The following is a 21,314-nucleotide window of genomic DNA, read 5'->3' as shown; positions in this document are numbered from 1 at the left end:
CCTTGTTTTCTTCTGCTAGTGTTCTTATTTGTTATTACTTTGGTTTTTAATTTTAGTGTTGTGTTAATAAATTATTTCTTCTGTAATTTTCCAGGTCTGATTTGTCTTCCTTTTTGAAAAAAGGTATTGGGATAATTCATCTCCATTCTTGAGTAATTCTGTCTTGTTCTATTATCTTTTGGATTAGTTTTAATAGTTATTTGGTCAGATCTGGTACTCCGTACAGAGAGAAGAACATGGTTATTAAAAATATATTTATTAGACTGGATCCCAATGGACATATACATGGAGATCCGCCAAGAAAGTAGTAATAGCATGGTGAGAAACCAAATAGATTACAAAATTAATCAAAAATATCAAAATACTACTAAACAGGTCATGAACTCCGACCACGACTTAATTTAATTTTAAAACATCTTATAACAAATCAATAACAACGCTGAGATACAACATTGATAAATTGAGGGAACCAACAATAATTATAAACACAATGGAATCAGAACAGGCAGAACTATGTGCATTTAGCAATCCACGACAATTTGAATATCCGGATAATATATAAAAGAACACAAGACAAATATTTAAACAATATGCTGCTTAAACCAGCAACTGATAACCTGCTTTAACCAGCAACAACAAAACCAGCACCAGCAAAATAAATCATGGTTACCGATGAGATACTCTGCATAATGGAGGATAGAAGTATGGCCAAAATCCAACAGCAGCATAAAAACTATTCGAACCTAAACATCATTACTAAATAAAAATGCAAACAAGCGAAGTAAACCTGTAAAGTGTGAAAATAAAAAAATGTGTCAAGAAGCGGAGAGCCTACATGCTTTGCATAATAAAGTAAATTGTCCTAAAAAGATTATAAAAAAATAAGAAATTATTCTTATCACAAAGAAATCTACAACATCCTTAAAACATGATGGAAACTTAATCTTGGATCCGATAGAGCTATGCAACGTAAGGAACACATATGCTCAAGTGATCTTTGAAGATTAAAACGAAACCAAAAAACCTTTCAACAAGGGTAAATGACTGACCCAGAAATTTTTGAATTCGAGGTTCAACAAGCTCTGAGAGCAATAAAGCGTCGAATAAGTCCACAGAAATCTGAAAAATTTTGCCTGGGGGTTATGCCTACAGCCGGTCCCAAGCCCGGATAAAAGAGGAGGGTTGATGGGCCAGGTTGGCATCCTACCCAGTGTAAAAGAAAGAAAGGTTTAAAGAACCGATATGAAGCCTCGAAACCTGATGGAATCTAAGATGACGAACCTCGCAAAGAAAAGAAAAACGAGAGGTAAGAATAAGCCCACAATTAAGTAAGCAACATGGAACATTACTTCTTTCAACAACAAAGACTAAGAGATAATAGAAGAACTAATAAAAAAACATAGACATTTGTGCAATCCAAAAAATCAAGAAGAAAGGCCAAAGAGACTATAACCAATATTTTCTGGCATACCAGGAAAATAGTTCCAGGAGTAAACTCCAGGGGGCACAAATCTATAATTGATTTTATAGTCACTAATAGAAAAATCCACCCAAAGCAGATTCTAGATATCCGAACTTTAAACTAAGCAGACGCAGGGAGTGAACACAAACTATAGTCCGTCTAGAAAGTATCCGGAAAAAAGAAAGCAGAATTATTTTTTTACGGTATTTATTTCTATCACTTGAAATATAAAAGTTCAACAAATAATTCATCTCATTTACTTATACAACCTCAATTTAAATCTAAACAGTTAACTAAACGTCCAGGTACACCCGAATCTAGGGAAAGGCCATAATTTTCGGTAATGGTGTTCCAGGCCTGTAAAACTGACCGAATCAAACCTACTTTATCTCGTGGCGCTGCTCGTTCCACTTCAATCTTTATCAGTCTCCATATGTTTTCAATGGGCTAAGATCTGAGATGCTGCTGGCCACGGAATTGTTGCCAATTCGTGTTCTTGCATCCAAGCTTTAGTATAAGCAGAAGTACTATTTAACTACACAGAGAGGTGTATCACCACGCTGAGATATTGCTCCCCAAACCATTATTTTAGTGGGAAATTTGGAAATTTGAACGGTAACATTTTCTCTTGACAGGACTTTTATATGATTTGCACCAAGCTGAAAACAACTTTCATCAGATATAAAGATATTAATAAAATTATCTTCTCGAAAACATTGACAAAACTCTATTCTTCGTTGCTTTTGCAGAGGTGTCATTGTAGGGATTTTTTTTGGATTTCTTGATATGTAGTCTTGCTTTTTCAGTGACATGCGGACAGTTTCTGAGCACACTTTTATTCTTCGCTGGTTTCCAAATTTGTTCACTAATTTTCAAAACCCTAGGCGCGGATTTTGTCTGTTTAAAGAAAAGGAAATAATAACAACACAATAATGTACCTGACTTAAGACACGAAATAGAAATCAGTTTTCAGGGAGTACAGATAGCCATAAACTCACTTAAAAATTCACCAGGACCAGACAGAATAACTTTAGATAGGATACGGAAGGATACGGAATCCGAAGATCCTGCATAGACGCCGTATTTGTACTAAGACAAATAACAGAAAAGGCCATCGAGTACAATAAACCAGCATCTCTATGTTTTATAGACCTGACAAAGGCTTTCGATTACATCCAAGTCGAAGACGTCTTACACCTACTGTATAAGAGAGACGTACCAATCAATATTATACTAACCATCGAAAACATCTACTTACATAATCTAATACAGGCAAAGATAAATGGAAAACTAACACAGTGTACACCAGTACAAAGCGGAGTCAGACAAGGTGACTCGTTAAGCCCACTTCTCTTTAATATAATAATGGATGAAATAATACAAGCAGTACGTAAAGTTTTGATACATTGGACAAAAGTGTTACGGAAATGTTCATCTAGAATAACAAAGTAAGTTTACGAACAACTATTGTGTAGTAGAATTCTGCCTGCAAGCGGGAACTTGCAGGAATTTACAGTAGATATTGATAAAAACACTTACAGACAAGTAAAAACTTCTTGTGTATCATTTTATATTCTATTAAAAAATTTAAAATTTATTTAAAAGGAACAGTTTTCGGTCCGGTCGGACCATCATCAGTGAATACTATTTTAATTGGGAATAAACCACAATCTTTTTCTCTCGGTTTCTGAAGTGAAAATTGAAACGTCAATAAACTAATTTTAAACTTAAATTGTGGCTTATTTCCAATTCAAATAGTAATAATCAGTAAAATATAGAAGTATTTGTACTTTAAAATGACACAAACATAAGCTAAAATTTTGACGGTTAAATTATAAAACATATGGAAACCACATTAGCATTACCTGACATTAGCTACCAAAATAGGTGTAAAAACCTTTGGATTACATGACAATAATATTAAATTGTAAAATAATCATGACACAAGGTCGATGTTATAGGATTTCACATAAATAAAACGTACATGTATATATTTCCTACTAAGGAAGTAAAATTTATTAAAATCGACAGGTCTTCAATAGAATATGGGTATTGTGTGTAATAGAATTTATTTATTAATTATATTGTTGTATTAATTAACATTAAAGTAAATGAAAATTAAGTTAATAGGATACATTTAAATTTAATTGTGAAAATTAAATTATTAGCGAACAAACTCAAGTTAATTGTTTGAATAAAGTTAAGGCGTGATCTGGCATTTAAGCAATTACTTCACCAATATGATTATTATGATTGTATACTATTAATAAAAGGACAAAACGAGATTATTTAATAGCAAAGTCCCACTAAACAATATTTCTCGTGAGATTGGTTGCCTATGTAGACAACTATTAGCTAGTTAAAAGAAGGTGAAGTAAGGTAAATTAAATTAAAGACCAGTCTATATAATAAAGTCAGTTATGGAAAACATATGAATGTGTATGTCAACCCGAGGCCAATTAATTATGTATGAATGTACCGGGTTTCTCATTATATTTTGACCCCCACTTATTTTCCATAATTACGGGAACACAAAAAAAGTTTAAAATAAAAGTTGTATTACTTTATATGTACCGAACAACAATGTAGCAACAGACCAAATTTTGTATACATGGAATGCCCAATAAAATGCAACTTCAATATTTCAAATGGGACCCTGTTTTTTTTATAGTTTTGAGTAGCCCTGCATTTCTGATTACCAATATATAACATTGTGTAGCATTAGTTTTGTTCTATAATGGCATCTTCTTCTTCTTCGTCTAGCCATTCACGTCCACATCTGAACATAAGCCTCTTCAAGTCTTCCTTTCCATTGTTCTTTATTGTACGCTACTTGTAGCCAATTTTTCCCGGCCGCCCTTTTCAGATCATCTGTCCATCTTATAGGAGGTCTGCCTCTGGGTCTTTTGTGTTGGTATGGTCTCCAGGTTAAAATCGATCTGTGCCATTTGTTTAAATCGCTCCTAGCTACATGTCCAGCGTATTCCCATTTCAACTTTAATGATTTTTGCACCACATCGGTGACTTTGGTTTTCTGTCTTATCCATGTGTTTGTTTTCTTGTCCTTAAGTGATATACGAGTGCTCGTACCTAGCATTGCATATGGTACTACAAAAGGGTAGCCATAGGTCGCTGTGCAACTGATATTTCAAAATGAATCAATTTATTAATTTATTATAAACTGTCAGTCCTCATACCGAAATGGGTTATACTGCAGATGAAAAAGTAGATACATTCTCAATTTATGTAAAAAAAATAAAAACAAGCAAGCGACAAGAAGAGAATATAGCTATAGATAATATATCTGATTTATCCAGATCGACAGACTCCTTCTGCAAATACATTTTTAAATAATTATCGTGATGTAATAAATGAAAAATGTTTGAAAGGAAGAAATGTACTAGGTATCGTAGTAAATGATGATGAAGATCTTAATACTTTGCTTTACTTTTAAGGTAAAAATTAAATACTTAAATAATATATTAAATACATAATAACATTTTTATTTTAGAAAATTCCGAAACCAGTCTAAACAATGCTACTAATGCATTAGAGAAAAGGTACAAGAACTTACCGATATTCATAAGAAAAAGCGTTTACAGTTCTGTGAAGACATGCTTACAAATTTGAACAATGATCCTAATTATTTTTATAACGTTTTATGGACAGATGAATCAAATTTTTCAACTTCAGGCATTTTTAATAGAAGAAATAGGTATTCGTGGGAACAGAAAAATAATAGAAAAAGAAAAATTAAGCAAATAAAAAAGAAGAAAATCAATAAATGTGTGGTGGGGAATATTTCAAAACAAAATAGTTGGACCATTGTTTTATGATTATAAATTAACTGGGAAATCATATTTGGACACAGTCATTACAAAAGTGGATGAGTTATTAAATCAAAATTATACACAAAATCAACTAAATAGTAGGATATGGCAACAAGATGGAGCACCGTCACATAACGTCGTAGCCGTTCCAGAACATTTAAATAATCAATTTAATGTGTGGATCGGCGATAAGAGTACCATTATATGGCCATCAAATAGTCCCGACTTAACACCATGTGATAGCTTCTTGTAGGGGTTTTTAAAAGAAAAAGTGTATTTTGATTCAAATACAAATATTAACACTATCACGGCAAAAGTTCAAGCGTAAATTGAAAATTTAAATGGTCATAATAACACAATATCTGACGCATTAGAAAATTTGAGACGAAGATATTACTTGTGCATTGATAACAATGGAGGGCACTTTGAGCATCTATTGAAATCTTAAATGTAGTATTGTATCTTAAATATAGTATTGTAAGTCATTAATTTTGTTGACTTTGTAAATATATTTCTTCTAAATATATTTTTTTCTTATCTTAGTATAGTATAGTAGTACCATACGCCATTATAGAACAAAACTAATGCTCCACTATGGTACATATTTGTAATCAGGAAATGCAGGGCTACTCAAAACTATAAAAAAAATACAGGGTGTCCCATTTGAAATATTGAAGATACATTTTATTGGGCACTCCCTGTATACAAAATTTGGTCTATTGCTACACTGATGGTCGGTACAGATAAAATAATACAACTTTTATTTGAAACTTTTTTTTTTATTCCCTAAATTAAGGAAAATAAGTGGGGGGTCAAAATATAATGAGAAACCCTGTACATATTAGTGTAGGACATATTGATGATTAGATTTTTCTAACGTAACTACGATTATTGTATGATAATGTATTAAGACGTAAAAAGAATTATATTAGAAATAAAAGCAAAGGAAGTATTAATTTAGAGTTCATTTTATTGATTAAAAATTTTACTTACCTCTGGTGTAACTAACTTATCATCCTTTCCGGAAAATAGAGCGGTTGCGTATTTTATATTTTTAAAATGGTATATTGGGGGAGAAGTTGAATTGTATTTTTGCTGGTTTATCTTCGGTCCATAGTCGTACATTTGAAAATTTCCTAAAATACCACAAAGTAAATTAACAAATAAAAGAGACTTAAGGTTTAAAATGTTAATTCATTAAGATTTAGATCTTTTCTAGATTCGGCGAATAAACAAGAAAAGTTTAAAAATATGTAGTAGACCATATCAACTGCTGAAGTAGATGTACTCTAATAAAACGTATATTGGGCTAAAAAAATACGAAAATAAGGTAGATGTTCTTTAATATTAAAACTCATTAAAAAAAGGACATAGTTTAAGTTTACATATCGAGCTAGGGGAAATCATGCAATTTGATGCTGCAAGGCTGGTTTTCTTAAAACGACGATAATATATAATTATTTTTCTACAAAATAAAAGACAATAATCCCAGTGGTTGGCTGTATACCATAGTTTAACAAAACTCACATAGAAATAAAGACTTCTGGTGTATGATGGTATATATAATTAACAATATTTAAAATCTATCCTAAAGGATTACAAATCTTCAAAACATTTTTGGTTCAGTCAGACCATCATCAGTGAAATATTTTGAAAGTAGTTGAAACTAGCTCTGAATAGCTATGATAATGGTTGTAAAAACCTTTGGATTACATGGCAATCATAGTTTGTTAATTATAATAATATAATGGTACAAGGACGATATACATAAGATTTGGACCAGCTCAAGAAAATCAGCCAAAGCGCCGCAGAATTTGGTGGCGCCAAGGCAAAAATAAGGAGGCAGACCAGAGAAAACAAAGAAGAAAGTGTCCAGATCGGAGGCTGACAATGGTTTCACCTACAAAAGAGGACAGGGTCCGACAGCCCCCGGTGTTAAGCGCCTTTACCGAAGTATCTCCACTTAGGCCACGCCGTGAAAGCATTAGAAGTCACGTAGTGGTGGAAATGCCGCTGCGCATTCCCAAATCTTCGCGGAATCTGCCCTAAGACATCTTAAGGTCGCTATTATATATAAGGTAAACCCGTACGGAAAAGTCAATGCCGACCGGGCAACCCTTATTAAACGCAGCCTGATTGAGGAATTGGACAAAGCAATCTTGTTCACCTCCAGCAGCCAGGAACCCACGTTCAAATCATGGACTTACTCGGGTGAGATTATCACAGTAGTCTGTGATGACGATGGGGCGCGTGCATGGCTGGAAAATATTACAGCTCATCTCAAACCGTGGGAGAAACTATCACTGGCTGTTGTCAGTCAGGATAAGCTCCCAAAGCTTATCAAAGCCTCTCTATAGATCCCGAAGGATGCTACCAGCACCCCTGATCACCCAGAAAGAGTATTGCAGAGGTTAACGGCGCAAAATCCAGACATGGTAATTGCGAGATAGTGCACCTTCCACCATGAGGTTAAAAGGATCTTAACCCTTAAGTGGTATACATATAAATAACTACATAAGTCTGGGAGACGGGGCATATAAATAAATACTGTTTTTATTTAATACATGTAAATTATACTAACAGTCGAACAATAAATTTAAAATAAAAGATAAAAAATATAAATAAAAGTATTTGGTATTTAGAAAATCTTCCAAGCATGTAGAATATTCCTATTAAAAATAGACATAACTATGGAATAGCTTTATTGTTATTTACGTAAAAATACAAAAGTATATAAATTTAGCCCAAATCATCTCCTCGCAGTGAAATTTTGTCCTGAACAGTATCGGAGCATTTGAGATCTTTATAAAAGTCATGATAGATCGTGGAATAAACTCGGTCAATTGCAACAGGTCTTTTTTTTTGGCTAGAGTTATAACATTAGCCATAAAATTGGTAATTGATCCTTTGGTATATTCCTTTTTTCAATATTAAATTTTTGAAGTTGATGAAAATCACTTACATCATATTTAAAATAAATGATACAAGGATAATCTTTTTTTAAACTAATGCTGTGAATTTTTAACCACTCGACTTTCGTTACATCCGCCGAGACTTTTAGCCGTAGTATTTTTTTGCAAATTTGCTGTTGAAAAGAAATTTTCAGACCCCCTTTCTATTACATGAAAAGTATTTCTTCTTCTCTTCGTGGAAATAACATTGATCCAATCTTTAGAATGAAACATGTTAGGGTGATATTTTTTATTTTTCTCGATTAGTCCAAAGTTACGATCACATGACATAAAGGAATGTCTACTAAATAAAAAGTTATGCTTTATTTCTTTAACTAGAAAGTCATCCGATCGCACCATATGAATCCACAGTAAAGTCATTTTAATATTTTTATTTTGACCACCGCAGCCACCGGAATACATGATTACTTTCTTGCTTCTAACATAATGTTTAATATAACGGATAAGACAGGAGCCGACTTCCTGAGCTCCTCTAGACGCAACAGATTCATTTCATACATACATATTAACTTCTCCAGACTGTAGATTCTGGACGCCCAGACAATACGTCCACAATTGACTTTTATAATGTGTTATTCCTGTCGATAACACTGGGGTGGGAGTGTCTTCATCAAATCAAAGGCAAAAACAGTGGTGTCGTCCGTATCTGTTGTAAGTTTAGAATCTTGTACCATTGATTCTTTTAGCTGTTCTGCTTTTCTCAGGTGAAGCTCTTTTTCAATTTTTAGCTTCTTTTCTCTTTGCAAGTTGTATTCGTTGGTTTGTATTTGTATTTTTAATAAGTCGCATTTTCTACAAAAATCAACAAGAGCATGAAAGTGTAAATCAAACTTTGTATTGAAAATGTTTAAAAATATGAACTCGGAAACAGGACCCTTTAGTGATTTATTGTATTCATTAAAAAGAATACGAATGTTTAAATCAGGAGATAAATATTTTCTTTCTGTTTTGTGTCGTGTATAGTGAGAAATATATGATGGTATTTTTTCAATAAAATCACAAACTGCTTTAACAGTTTCGGGTGGGGTTTTATTAGCAGGCGGATGTCTTCCACGTTGATCTGTTAGTGGAATTAGATTCTGTTTTTTATTCAACGTTCGATCAAGTTCACCATCGCTGACGTTCAGTACTTGCTTAAATAATATTTTGCATATTTTGATGTCGTTGGCTTCATTGTTAGGTAAATAGTAATGTCGTGTGAAATTCTTGGATTTTCTCAAAACTTTATTATTTGAATAGTGACGTGCAACTCCTACTACTTTTACTTGCGAGAAAATAAATGCACTTGGCAAGTTGGTACTGGCAAGACCATAAAACTTTTTATTGATCTGCTCTTGACTTTCGGTGTTCAACAACTTATGACAATTTAGTTTGCAGCATGAATTTACTGGAGTATGTATTATGGCCGGAACAATCTTACCTTAAGTGCTTGTGTACTCTTTCCACTTGCCCGGAAAAACTTACGTTTATTTTTCTTCCAGTTATTCTCGCAGCGTATGCGTTTTTTGATTTTGGTTTGTCTTTAAGCTGTTCTGGACTTACATTTTGGGAATCTATTTCAGTATCACTTGCAGACTCCAACTCTGAAGGCACATATTCGTCCGAACTACCATTATCTTGGTACTGTAAGGGTTCACTTCCAGATTGAGCTTTTAAAATTAATATATATATATATATATATATATATATATATATATATATATATATATATATATATATATATATACAACTTTGAGGTAAGTGTGTGACAAACTTTTTAAATAAATTTATTTGAAAGCATATTTATTAAAACTAGCGATTGTACCAAAAAAAATGCTAACAGTATTAAAACCACTTGTTTTACTGAACGTTATTTTTAAAACTTTACTTCACTAAAAAACAAGAAATAATACATACCTACCTTCAATTTCAAGTTGATTAGAAATATTTAGTTTAGACGTAGCCATTTTACACGCGTTTTTAGGCTGTACTGTGTAAAAAAACACTTTTAATATCAGCAAATAGTACTATCATGTGTTAATAAGTCATTGACAATTTAAAGGTTAAACTGGTATTCCCAGAAACCAAAGCGGACCATGCCATATAGTCCAGCCTGGCTCGTAAGTATTGTTGTCTTAAACAAAATGGACTATCCTAATAAATGCTGCCATCTGTTGTAGAGTAGAGGAAATTCATATGGTCCACTCTGGAATTGAAGGAAAGTAAATGTTGGGTTTAAAATCAAACTTATCTAAAATTTTACAATTTTGTGGGATGGTCCTTTCTAGTTCTCAACGCCTCATTTTTAAGCATACATGAAAATTTTGTTTGATTTTTATTCTTCTTTTATAATAGTCTCCCGTTTTATACCGCTGTCGCGGCTTTGGGAGTATAGCAGGGTAGTCTTCTATATCTAGGGCCTACGGTATACAAGGAAGGTAACATGGCCAGTGCTACGCTTCAACCGCCTATTATTACCCCTGGTTTTACCCAAGGTACTCATTTTTATTCAGGCTGAGTCGACCTGGGGCCTATAGACATTTTTAAAATGTCTAGATGTTCTTGCCGGCGGTGGGATTCGAACTCCGGACCACCGGCTTACGAGGCAAGAATCCTACCGCTTGCGCTACGCAGGCCCTTATTCTTCTTTTACGATTGCTTATTCTTGAATACATTTATTGCAAATTTTTTAGAACATTGTAAACAAATAGGTTGGCCACATTTGCAACAACAAAATTTTGTCCTTCTTTTCAGTTGCCAGCTACAAAATTTACAGGTTGGCCGTTTATGAAGTACGTCGTTTCCCATATTGCGCATTGGTGTAGAAATTAGGCCTAACAATCTTTCCTCGAATGTCATCTTGTAAATAAACGTCTGCATTTCTGGTTCGCATAAACGGTTCAGTCAAAGATTTTGCCTACATTTTCATGAAATTTAGTTTGGTTATATCACGGATGTTCTTATAACACCTGTTTAATATATAAGCATTTACAGTACTTATATTTAAAATTGCGAAGAAAACAGCCATCGGCCAACGTCTTGTGCGCCGGTCACATGAGTAAGTAGCACATTTTTTATCTAAGCTGTCAACACATCCTTTAGCTGTATTGTAATAATCGATTATTAGAGGCTTATCCGTATAGTTGTCGACTTCATCGGAATGATGCATCGAAAAAACCAGTATAACAGCTTTTGGTGGTTTTGTCATATAAGAGAACAAAGTCGTTTAATTTGTAAATCCATATATACTAGATTTTTCTGGTCGTCTTCTGTTTGGCTAAAGGTATGAAACTAAATCAGTTGTCCTCTGTCACATTACGGTTCGAACCTGCGATTGAGTTTGTAAGTCTCGGAACTGATTGTGTGGGTATGGAGTATTTTTTTTCATATTCGGAAAGCGTCATACCATCACTTCTTTTTCCACAATATATGTATCTATCATCCTACGTATCATCCATGTATATTACATCTATGTATATTTCTACGCATCATCCACAGTAGAATCAGACATAAATGTGAAGAAGACCAGGATGAAACACAATTTGGTTTCAGAAATGGACTGGGAACTCGGGACGCCCTCTTTGCACTAAATGTATTACTGCAGAAATGTCAAGATCAAAGGAAAGACGTCTTTGCTGTATTTATTGACTATGAAAAGGCCTTTGATTGAGTACAGCATCACAAATTAATTACAATATTAAAAGATAAAGGAGTTGATAGTCAAGACATACGATTCATAGAAAAGTTATACTGGCGTCAAACAGCGACAGCTTGCATAAACGGAAAATCAACAGAAATATGTAAAATACAAAGAGGTGTCAGACAGGATTATATTCTATCCCCACTGTTATTTAATTTATATCCAGAAAAGTTAATGGAATTCTGATAAATACAATCAGATATGCAGACGATACAGTTATTTTCAGTGATGACATGAATGGATTACAATGCCTTTTAAATGCCATTGATACAGTGGGAAGAGAGTTTGGCCTAAACATAAACTGTTCAAAAACAAAACACATGGTGTTTAGCCGTTTAGCACATCAAGATGCACGTTTATATGTTGATGGTCATATAATTCAAAGAGTGTCCAGTTTTAATTATCTTGGTTACCATATTACTGAACAACTAGATCCAGATCAAGAGATAAAACGTAGAATCGAGATAGCCCGCACGACATTTTTAAAAATGAAGTCATTCTTCTGTAATGATAACTTGCAACTTCAACTTCGAAAGCGCATGGTTAAATGCTACATTTGGTCAGTCCTCTTATACGGTGTCAAAGCATGGACATTAAAAATATCCACCATTAATCGTCTGGAGGTCTTTGAAATGTGGCTGCACAGACGTATACTGAAAATTCCATGGACGGCTATGCTGACAAATGTGGCAGTCCTTGAGAGAGCAAATGCTGCTCGCGAGCTGCTTGATAACATCAAATGTAGAAAGATGGCCTACTTTGAACACGTAGTAAGGGGAGACCGATATAATATTCTTCAACTTATTATGATGGGTAAAATCGAAGGACGCAGAGGAATTGGTAGAAAGCAGGCCTCTTGGTTGAAGAATATCAGGGAGTGGACAGGAATGAGAAAAGCTGAGCAACTCTTTAGAATAGCTCAAGACAGAGACAGTTTCGCCATGTTAATCGCCAATGTCAAGGGGACTTGATAGGGCACGTTAAGAAGAAGAATGTATCTATCATAAAAATAATTACTTCTCGCATCAATCATGCATTAAATGTTTATGCTATATTTTGATGGTCTTGCTGGGATGTACATTCTAAATTTACATTGACCTCTGAAAGCCACCAGCATCTCATCAATACACACAGAGGATCCAAGAGGGAAGAGTTCTTGAGAAGCTTTTGAAACATATCCGATACAGCAGCTACTGCATTTTCAGTTTTTCGTTCATCTCGATCATCGGGGTTATCAAATCTCAAACAAGATAAGAGAAAAAGTTAACGTTTCTGTAACATTGTGGCTCTAAATACATCTCGCCCTGTAGCATCTGTAGTAAGGAGACTCTCGGTACTTTCATTATTTGATTTAAAAATTTGAGTGTATATCAAAAGTCCCAGAAAGGCGCGAATCTCTACAGTAGTGATTTCTTGAAGGTAGCTTGCTGAAGTTTTATTATTATAATTTGTTTTTGAGTAGTCTATTTTGACGTTGGTCCATTGGGCGATTTCTTCAATCATGTCCTCGGTAAATAGCAGTTTCCATACATTTACTACTTTTGGATTTTCACCAAGTATTTTTGCTTTCTGACGTAAAACAGGTAATTGCAAAATAATGTTATGCTTTCTTGTGCGGACGTTTTTAGGTGGTTGGTTCTAGCGCCATTCAAATCCATTTTTTCCAACAAATGTTACAGGTGCAGGTATGTCGTCTTCATTACCTATATTATTATCGGATTTGTCATTATCTGCTGAATGTTCAGAGTTACTAAAATGTTCACTCTCACTCACGTGGTCCAAATCTTTATCGCTATCACTATCACATTTCTCCAGACATTGCTATGCAACCGATTCAAAATTTGAATCATCAAACGTATGCGTTTTCTCTTGACGGTCTAAATTCCATTATTCAGCAGATACTGTAAAAACAAACAGTTTACATATACAAATTTCATTATTTTTTCATTATAAAATAAAATAATTACCTTGCATAAAAAATATGTTAAATCACTTTTTTGGAACAGTAACGTAAGTGGTATACTCTTCGACAGATTTAAGAGTTTACAGAAAGAACTGACGGCTTCGACAGATTTGTAAGTTTACAGAAAGAACTGCCGTGTCAGTATTATTATTTTATTTTTAGAATCTCTAAGAGTCCATTATAGAAAGGTAGGGAAAACGGTAAGAGGCGCAGATAACCTATAAGTAAATTATGATGTATTTAAAATTTAAACCCGTCTGTCAGACGGAGTATACCAGTTAAGGGTTAAAGAACACCTGTTCGTCTTTGGAATCGGAGACGATGACATAGCTGTCCTTAGGAAAAGGGCAATGAGGCTGAGCTTCACGTTCACCTCATTGACTCTAAAAGCAAGCACCAATAAAGTGAAGGATACCTCCTTGGAACCAGGAACCTTAGAAACTCGGTAGCTGACGACGGTTACTGAGACTTAGACACCCCTAGTCCCACAGCAGGGAGAATATCATCAGATGATAATCGACGAACTCTGCAGAGGAAGCTCTGAAACGATTAATGCTGCCTCCTCCTCAACCGAGAATGAAATGGACACCTAAAAGAACCGGAACGATATCTAAGCCATGGGCAAGGACGTCGGAAAAAATACGGTTACCATTATTCAATGCAACCTCCAATACAAAAAGGTGGCAACGGCGGTACTATGCCGCCGCCTAAATGCAACTGAGGATGCAATAGCACTAATCCAAGAACCTGGGAAAAATTAGACCAAAATAACTCGTTTTAGCAGTCTAAACAATCAAATTTTCAGCTTACCAAGCAATCAACAACTAAGAACAGCAATATATGTTCCCAGGATATTCAAAGCCTCCCCTAGGGTACAGTTTTAAACCTCAGACGTACCTGCGGTTAAAGTGAAATGCCCATGGGAAAAGGGCAAAAATAGAAAGTTGATACTAGCATCTATCTACCTAGCCCCAGACGCAGCCACCCTAGCACCAACAAAGAAAATGAAAGATATGGTAGACCATTGTCTCAGTCAGAAAGTAGAACTTATTATTGGCTGCGATTCGAACTCTCACCATCTAGGCTGGTGCAGTCGAGATAACAACGCTCGAGGTAAGTCTCTTTATGACTATATTATTAGAAAAGATTTGTATATCTTAAATAGAGGCACCGAACCTAGCTTTATTATTGTTCGTAACCAAACAGTCATAGATATCATGCTAGCAACAGCTAAAATATCAAATACAATTCAGAACTGGGAAGTAGAGGAGGACATCCCTATGTCTGACCACCGCTGGCTAACCTATAATTTTAGTCTAAAAAAGCCTTATTATATCGAGCGACCCAAGAAGGACGGATGTAGAACTTGGCGAATGGTTATTCAGTATATTCTCTTATAGACCAATAAGGATAAATGTAGAAGGCGTTTCTGTCAGAGGCATGGTTACGAGGGACTGTCCACAGGGAGGAGTGCTATCACCACTCTTCTGGAACATAGTTCTAGATACCCTGCTTGATCAACTCAGCAACAACGGGTTATACAAAATAGCAGAACGCTAATCTATGCAGACGATATTGCTGTCCTGTAAAGCGGTAAGTTTGAGAACACACTATGTGAGAGATTATAAGTTGCTCTCCGACTAATAGAAACATGATGCAAGGAACACTCACTATCTATAAATCCTAAGAAGGCAGAGATGGTCCGCTTTACCAGGAAAAGAAGAATCACGGACTTAATACCTCCAAACTACAGTCTAAAGGTGAAGTATCTTGATATTACGCTTGAGAAGAAGTTAACATGGAACTAGTACACTTAGAAAGTAGAGCTAAAAGAGCATATATTTCTCATAAGCAATGTCGACGAACAGTCGGATGCCCCTTTGGCCTTTTAGCCAGGGTGATTGACTGGGTCTACACTTCATTAGGCCAATGGTAACTTACGGAGTTATTGCTTGGGTACAAAAAAAAATATTCAGCGGATGGCTTGCATAAATATAACAGGTGCCTTGAAAACAACACTAACTGCTGCAATAGAGTTAATCATTGCCATCACGCCTCTACACATATAATATGTCAAAGAGATGGAGCTGATGACAATGATGCGATTTCGCTTAGCTGGTGCAAACTTTGATGTAGGAATGGATCGTTTTTGGCGGGGAGAGCTGTATGCGCTACCCCTGCTACAGGTAGGCTGCGACTCAATTGAACCAAAGTTTGTCTTCAACAAACCCTACAAAATCAAAACAAGACAGTATAGGCAGACAAACGTGGCAAATGCCTATTGCATATACACCAATGGCTCCAAAATGAAAAAATGCTCAGGATGTGAGATATACTCCAGATCACTGAACCTAAGGATAAAGTGAAGTATGGACAAAAATGCCAGCGTAGTTCAGACAGAACTGGCTGGTATGTCCATAGCCGCAAAAGAGATAACCCAAGAAGGTATAGCTGGGAAAACTATAATAATCTGCACAGATAGCAGACAACCGCTAATAACCTTAAATAGACTACGTATTATCAGGGTTAGTAATGGAGTGTCACGAGTCATTAATTCAAGCTTCGGATGGTAATACCATCATCCTAAGGTGGGTTACAGGACTCGATAAGAATAAAGGCAACCGCATTGCTGACCAATTAAATAGGAAGGCGGCAGGTCTAACACTCTTACGACCTGGGGATCTTTTTGGTTGATTAACTACAACAATCGCGAAAATTGTTAAATGTCACTCCCTTACGCAAACCTTAAAAAGATTGGATGAAGGGCAAGGATGTAGACTTGTCAGTGTAATACTAAGTAACCTTGAAAAGTCATTATCAAAGAAGTTCTTGAAAATGACCAGGAAAAACCTACGCTTGATAGTTGGTTTTTTAATTGGTCATTGTCAAACAAGCAAACACCACCACACACTGGGGTAGTAGACACACCTCCACGTAGAAAGTGTAAACGAGAAGACGAAACTGTAGAGCATTTGCTATGTGAATGCCTGGAGTTATCGTTAATACGAAAGTACGCATTCCGCGAGTCCTGGCCCATACCTGCCTACATAAGGGAGATATCTCCTGGTGACTGGTCCACTTTCCTAGGAATGAACATACATTTTTCTGCCCGAAATGGGGACTCTTTACTTCTTTGTAAGTTTTTTTAATTGTTTTTCTAGTTCAATTAAAAATAAAACAAAAAAATAAAGGATTCTTGTAGAGATTATTACTTCCTAAAATTTGTGTTTTGCGAACATAATTATGAACCATATTACTTGGAAGTTTTGTAGTTTTAATTATAATTTTAGCAAATATAATATTTATTTGTTCCTTAACATTACTATAGTGAAAGGCTTAAAAAGACATTATAAAAATTCCACTGCAGCCCATTAAGACACTATATTTAAAGTTTTTGTTATTTATGTTTGGTGTTTAAATTTTATTGGTAGCTTAATTCAATACCAAGTCCTGTTTCAAATTAAGCCTATAAAATCCTGTTATATAAAAGAAAAAAAAAGAAGCTTTTTTTAAAATATCTAGAAGTACTTTGAGTCTGGAATCTGAGTATTAAAATATAGTAGCTGTGCAATCATTGTTATTCAAATGACTAGAAATATTACTGAGTTATTAATTGTTTTATACAGACTAATAGCTGAGCTTAGTTTATAATTTATCTCAAGATAAACGGTGTATAACATCAAAAAATTAAACCTGTCTCTGGAAGTTAATTCGGATAGGCTTCTTATTGCAGCGTTTTATCAGAACCATGTATATACAGAACATGTCTGGACTGAGGCGAATTATTTAAAAGTCACATTACACTTTAAATTAATTCTCCGATTGAATTACTGAAATAGCATATTTACTACTAACAGCTCAGACTACACTTACAGAAGTAGCATTAATGCAAAAGAACAATGAATTGTTCCAGGAAAACAATGCAAGATCAAATAAAGAACAGCAATTATTGAAAACATGGAGACAAACAAAGACTAAAAATGATAACCTGACAGAAGAATATAATAAAGCCACAATGTGAGCTTAATTTAATGCGTGAGAAGCGTAAGAACTTGGTCTTTTTAATAAGCAAAAAGAGGAAGAGAGGAAAATAGAATACCACATGGATGAGGAAGAGTTTATGAAAGAAACCAAATAGATTAGAGTAAAGGAAAAAATAACAATAAGAGGAAAATGGATACCTAGTTATCTTATTTGCAACAGAATAAAGTGGCTAATAAGCCAAATCAAAAACAAATAGGGGAGATCCTTGTACTTTGGAACGGTTTTTAAATAAAAGCAGGTTTCAGTAGTTTTTAGATTTTATTTTGAACTGAGATTTTTTTTTAAATAGAGTATTTTGAAGTAAACAAATAAAAAAATAAAATATTAATTCTAATGGCAAATATGTTTATGAATAGAGAAAAATTTACCACATCCTAAAGGTCTCAAAGTACACACCGAGGTTGGTACTTTGGAACATAAGTATTAAACGCTTATTTATTGGACGTTAAATGCAGATAAATCGATAGAAAATGTCATCTCAGCATTTCTTCTGGTAGTGCCCCCCACTACTGAAGGAGCTCGTAGTTTCATTACCATATCTTTGTCAGGCAAGTCATAGACAGTGTCATTTTCGAAAAGAAATTTGGAGGCAAAGTTACTTCTTTTTATTAATCTAATTTTAAACCAATTATCATTCACTTCAACAACATTAGCAACAAAATATCGTTTTGTCTTTTTTGTTGCAATTTGTGCTAAAATAAAATCTCCCACGCAGGGCTTGTTGCCATACTCAAGAAAATCTTTATCTTCTTGTTCTGCATTGGCAAAATCCACGTCATCTAGTAAGTTGTCGCACGTTATTTCGCTTTATTTTATTACATCTTCATCAGAACTACTATCCAGAACCTTTTTGGTTGCTTTTTGTTTTTTTGAAACAAAATTCTTCGTGGTTTAAAGGAGCGCTATCATTTCAATCTCGTTCTTCTCTGGGGTATCGGTAACTATTCTATAGCGTCCTAGTTTCTTACCTCCTTTCTTCGTAACTTTTTTCGCAGCTGCCTTGGGAAATGGGCGAATTTGTTCAGGGCTTTTATTTTGATTTAATTCATTGGATACTAAGGAAGAACTAGGATCAATACACATACTAGTTGTTCCTGAAGGCATTCCTAGACCCTCTACAGAAATATTCGAGAAACTATTAGTTTCGGAGGTATTTTGATTATTTCTTGACTCTTCGGAAACTGGTGGTCTATCCGTAACATATGAACTGAGAAAGTCATGCTACTAGAAAATGTTTCTGTTGAATGAGAAAATTCCAGAAACGGTAAAACCAGACTGGATATTTTCTGTGTAAATGCCTGTGGATATGCACTCCCAACACACTCAGCAATATCATAGATTGTCATCGTTTTTGCAGAATTTGCAATTAGCCAGTCGGAACAAGCTGTATTATAATATTTCTTTAGAGGCCCGAAAACCGACCTATCTAACGGTTGTAGCTTGTGGCTCGTGTGGGGTGGAAAGGTAAGCATGGCGATTCCCGATGATTTTGCTAAATTTAAAGCTTTCACTGAAATGTGGCTCTCACGATTGTCGACAATCAATAGTGATTTAACGTCAGTACTTGAATTTGTATGTTTTGCGTGTGCAGTATACTTTCAGCATATGTTCCTTAAAAAACACACGCGGAAATACGAATAAAGGAGGTACACAATTACCAATAGCATTGATACAACAAATGAGAGTCACATTTACACCGCTTTCAGCCGATGTGGTGCTGCCGACTTGTTTAACTCATTTCGTTGCAATAACACGAACCGGGGTATGCACCGTGGTTAGTCCGGTTTCGTACATGTGCGTAGTTATATGCTAACTTTCTTAATTGGATAGTTGAGAGGCCGTAAAGCATCTTAGCATAAATGATAACATACTTTAGTAGCTCTTCCTCTTGCTGTTTCGTAAAGACTAACTTAACGTCTTGTGATGCACTATATACAAAATGTTCTTGTCCACATTCTCTGTGTTTCTTGAGATGTCTGCATATGGTTGCTTTAGACACTTTAAAGTCTGCGCAGGCTTGTCTTAGACTGAGCTGTTTTTGCAATACAGCATTAGCAGCATTTTTGACGTTTTCGGCTACAGGTTTTATTATTTTAACGTCTGTTTTGCTTCTCGGCATCTGTAAGCCAAAAAACAAGCGTTCAAATTTTTACCGACTGTAGTCCATACAACCGTCTACAGTCCATACAACTTGTACTTTGGACCACGTCCGTGTACTTTGGAACATGGTCCAAAGTACAATTCAGACGACGCGACGTTTCAAAATATACGATAATTACATGTTTAAAATATTCGCTTTTTATTACTCAAAATAAACATAATTCTCTGCAAAAACTAAGAAAATATATTGCTTTAAACTTCTATATTTGAAGGGCTCGGGTGAAGATAATGGCATCTAACATTTTTGGCGAAATCGACTTTTTATATGGAAATAATGGTAAATGTAACTAGAAACAGATTCTATGTGAAGATTTATCGATATCTTAATAGATGACGCTACAGTAGCACCCTAACATCCTGGTAACTGACAGTCGTCGTGACGAATATAATGGTATTTCTCATCGTGGCGGAGAACGTTAAGTTATATTTATAAGTTATTTACGTCTTTGTGTGAACAAAATAAGCGAAATATGCAAAAAATATGTGACACAAATGGTAGTTTAGTATGCGAGGATAGCGATAAAGATCCAGACTTCAGTTTTAACGAAGATATTGGCAAGAAAAAGGTAAGTTACCATACCATTTTTTACGTATAATTACGAGGACTAACGAATATAACCAATTCATAAGTAGTTACCATTGTTTTCATCAATTTACATGCGCAGTGATACATTGTAAAGATCGAGCTAATGCTTTTTAAATGCATTTATTTTTTTTTCGAATATTGACAAAAGTAATAAGTATTTTTGAAAAATTTAAACCCAGATCGAAAGACTACATTATGAGCGAGGGCCGAAAGTCTTTGAAAATTTCTACAATATGTATTTTAATAAGTTATGGAAGTGAAAATTTAGTGTGAATTTTAATTTTAAATATTTCTTTCAAAAAAAACTTTTCGCTTATTCTAAGGGACTTTTGACCCTCGGTAATAATGTAATCTTTCATTATGTGTTTAAATTATCAAAAATACTTATTAGTTTTCTCAGGATTCGAAAAAATGAATGCATTTATAATGGCTCGAAATTTTTTTATGCTTAAAAATGTTTCTTTTGCAGAAACATCGTAAGATATGGCCTACACCGTTACCCAACCACAATACTAATGCAGTATCTGGTAAACCTGACAAGAAAAACCCTGTTTGAGAAAGAAAAAGGAAACAAGGATGTAACATTGATCAGCGACAACAAAACTAACGGAATAGTGG

At 34.7% G+C, this 21,314-nt stretch overlaps 1 protein-coding gene across 1 annotated transcript in view; it reads right to left on the bottom strand.

Annotated features, from left to right (window-relative positions):
• LOC140450184 (lipase 3-like) overlaps positions 1-21,314 on the bottom strand; it is a 78,017-nt gene that overhangs the window by 7,122 nt on the left and 49,581 nt on the right. The window contains exon 6 of the mRNA XM_072543642.1: positions 6,286-6,428. Coding sequence (XP_072399743.1) covers positions 6,286-6,428 — 143 coding nt within the window. The remainder of the gene's footprint in view (positions 1-6,285; positions 6,429-21,314) is intronic.

The sequence above is a fragment of the Diabrotica undecimpunctata genome, chromosome 9, assembly GCF_040954645.1.
Source record: "Diabrotica undecimpunctata isolate CICGRU chromosome 9, icDiaUnde3, whole genome shotgun sequence".
NCBI classification, from domain to species: domain Eukaryota; kingdom Metazoa; phylum Arthropoda; class Insecta; order Coleoptera; family Chrysomelidae; genus Diabrotica; species Diabrotica undecimpunctata.
Note: the sequence above shows the minus strand (reverse complement) of the source record. Positions and strands in the feature narration are given on the sequence as shown.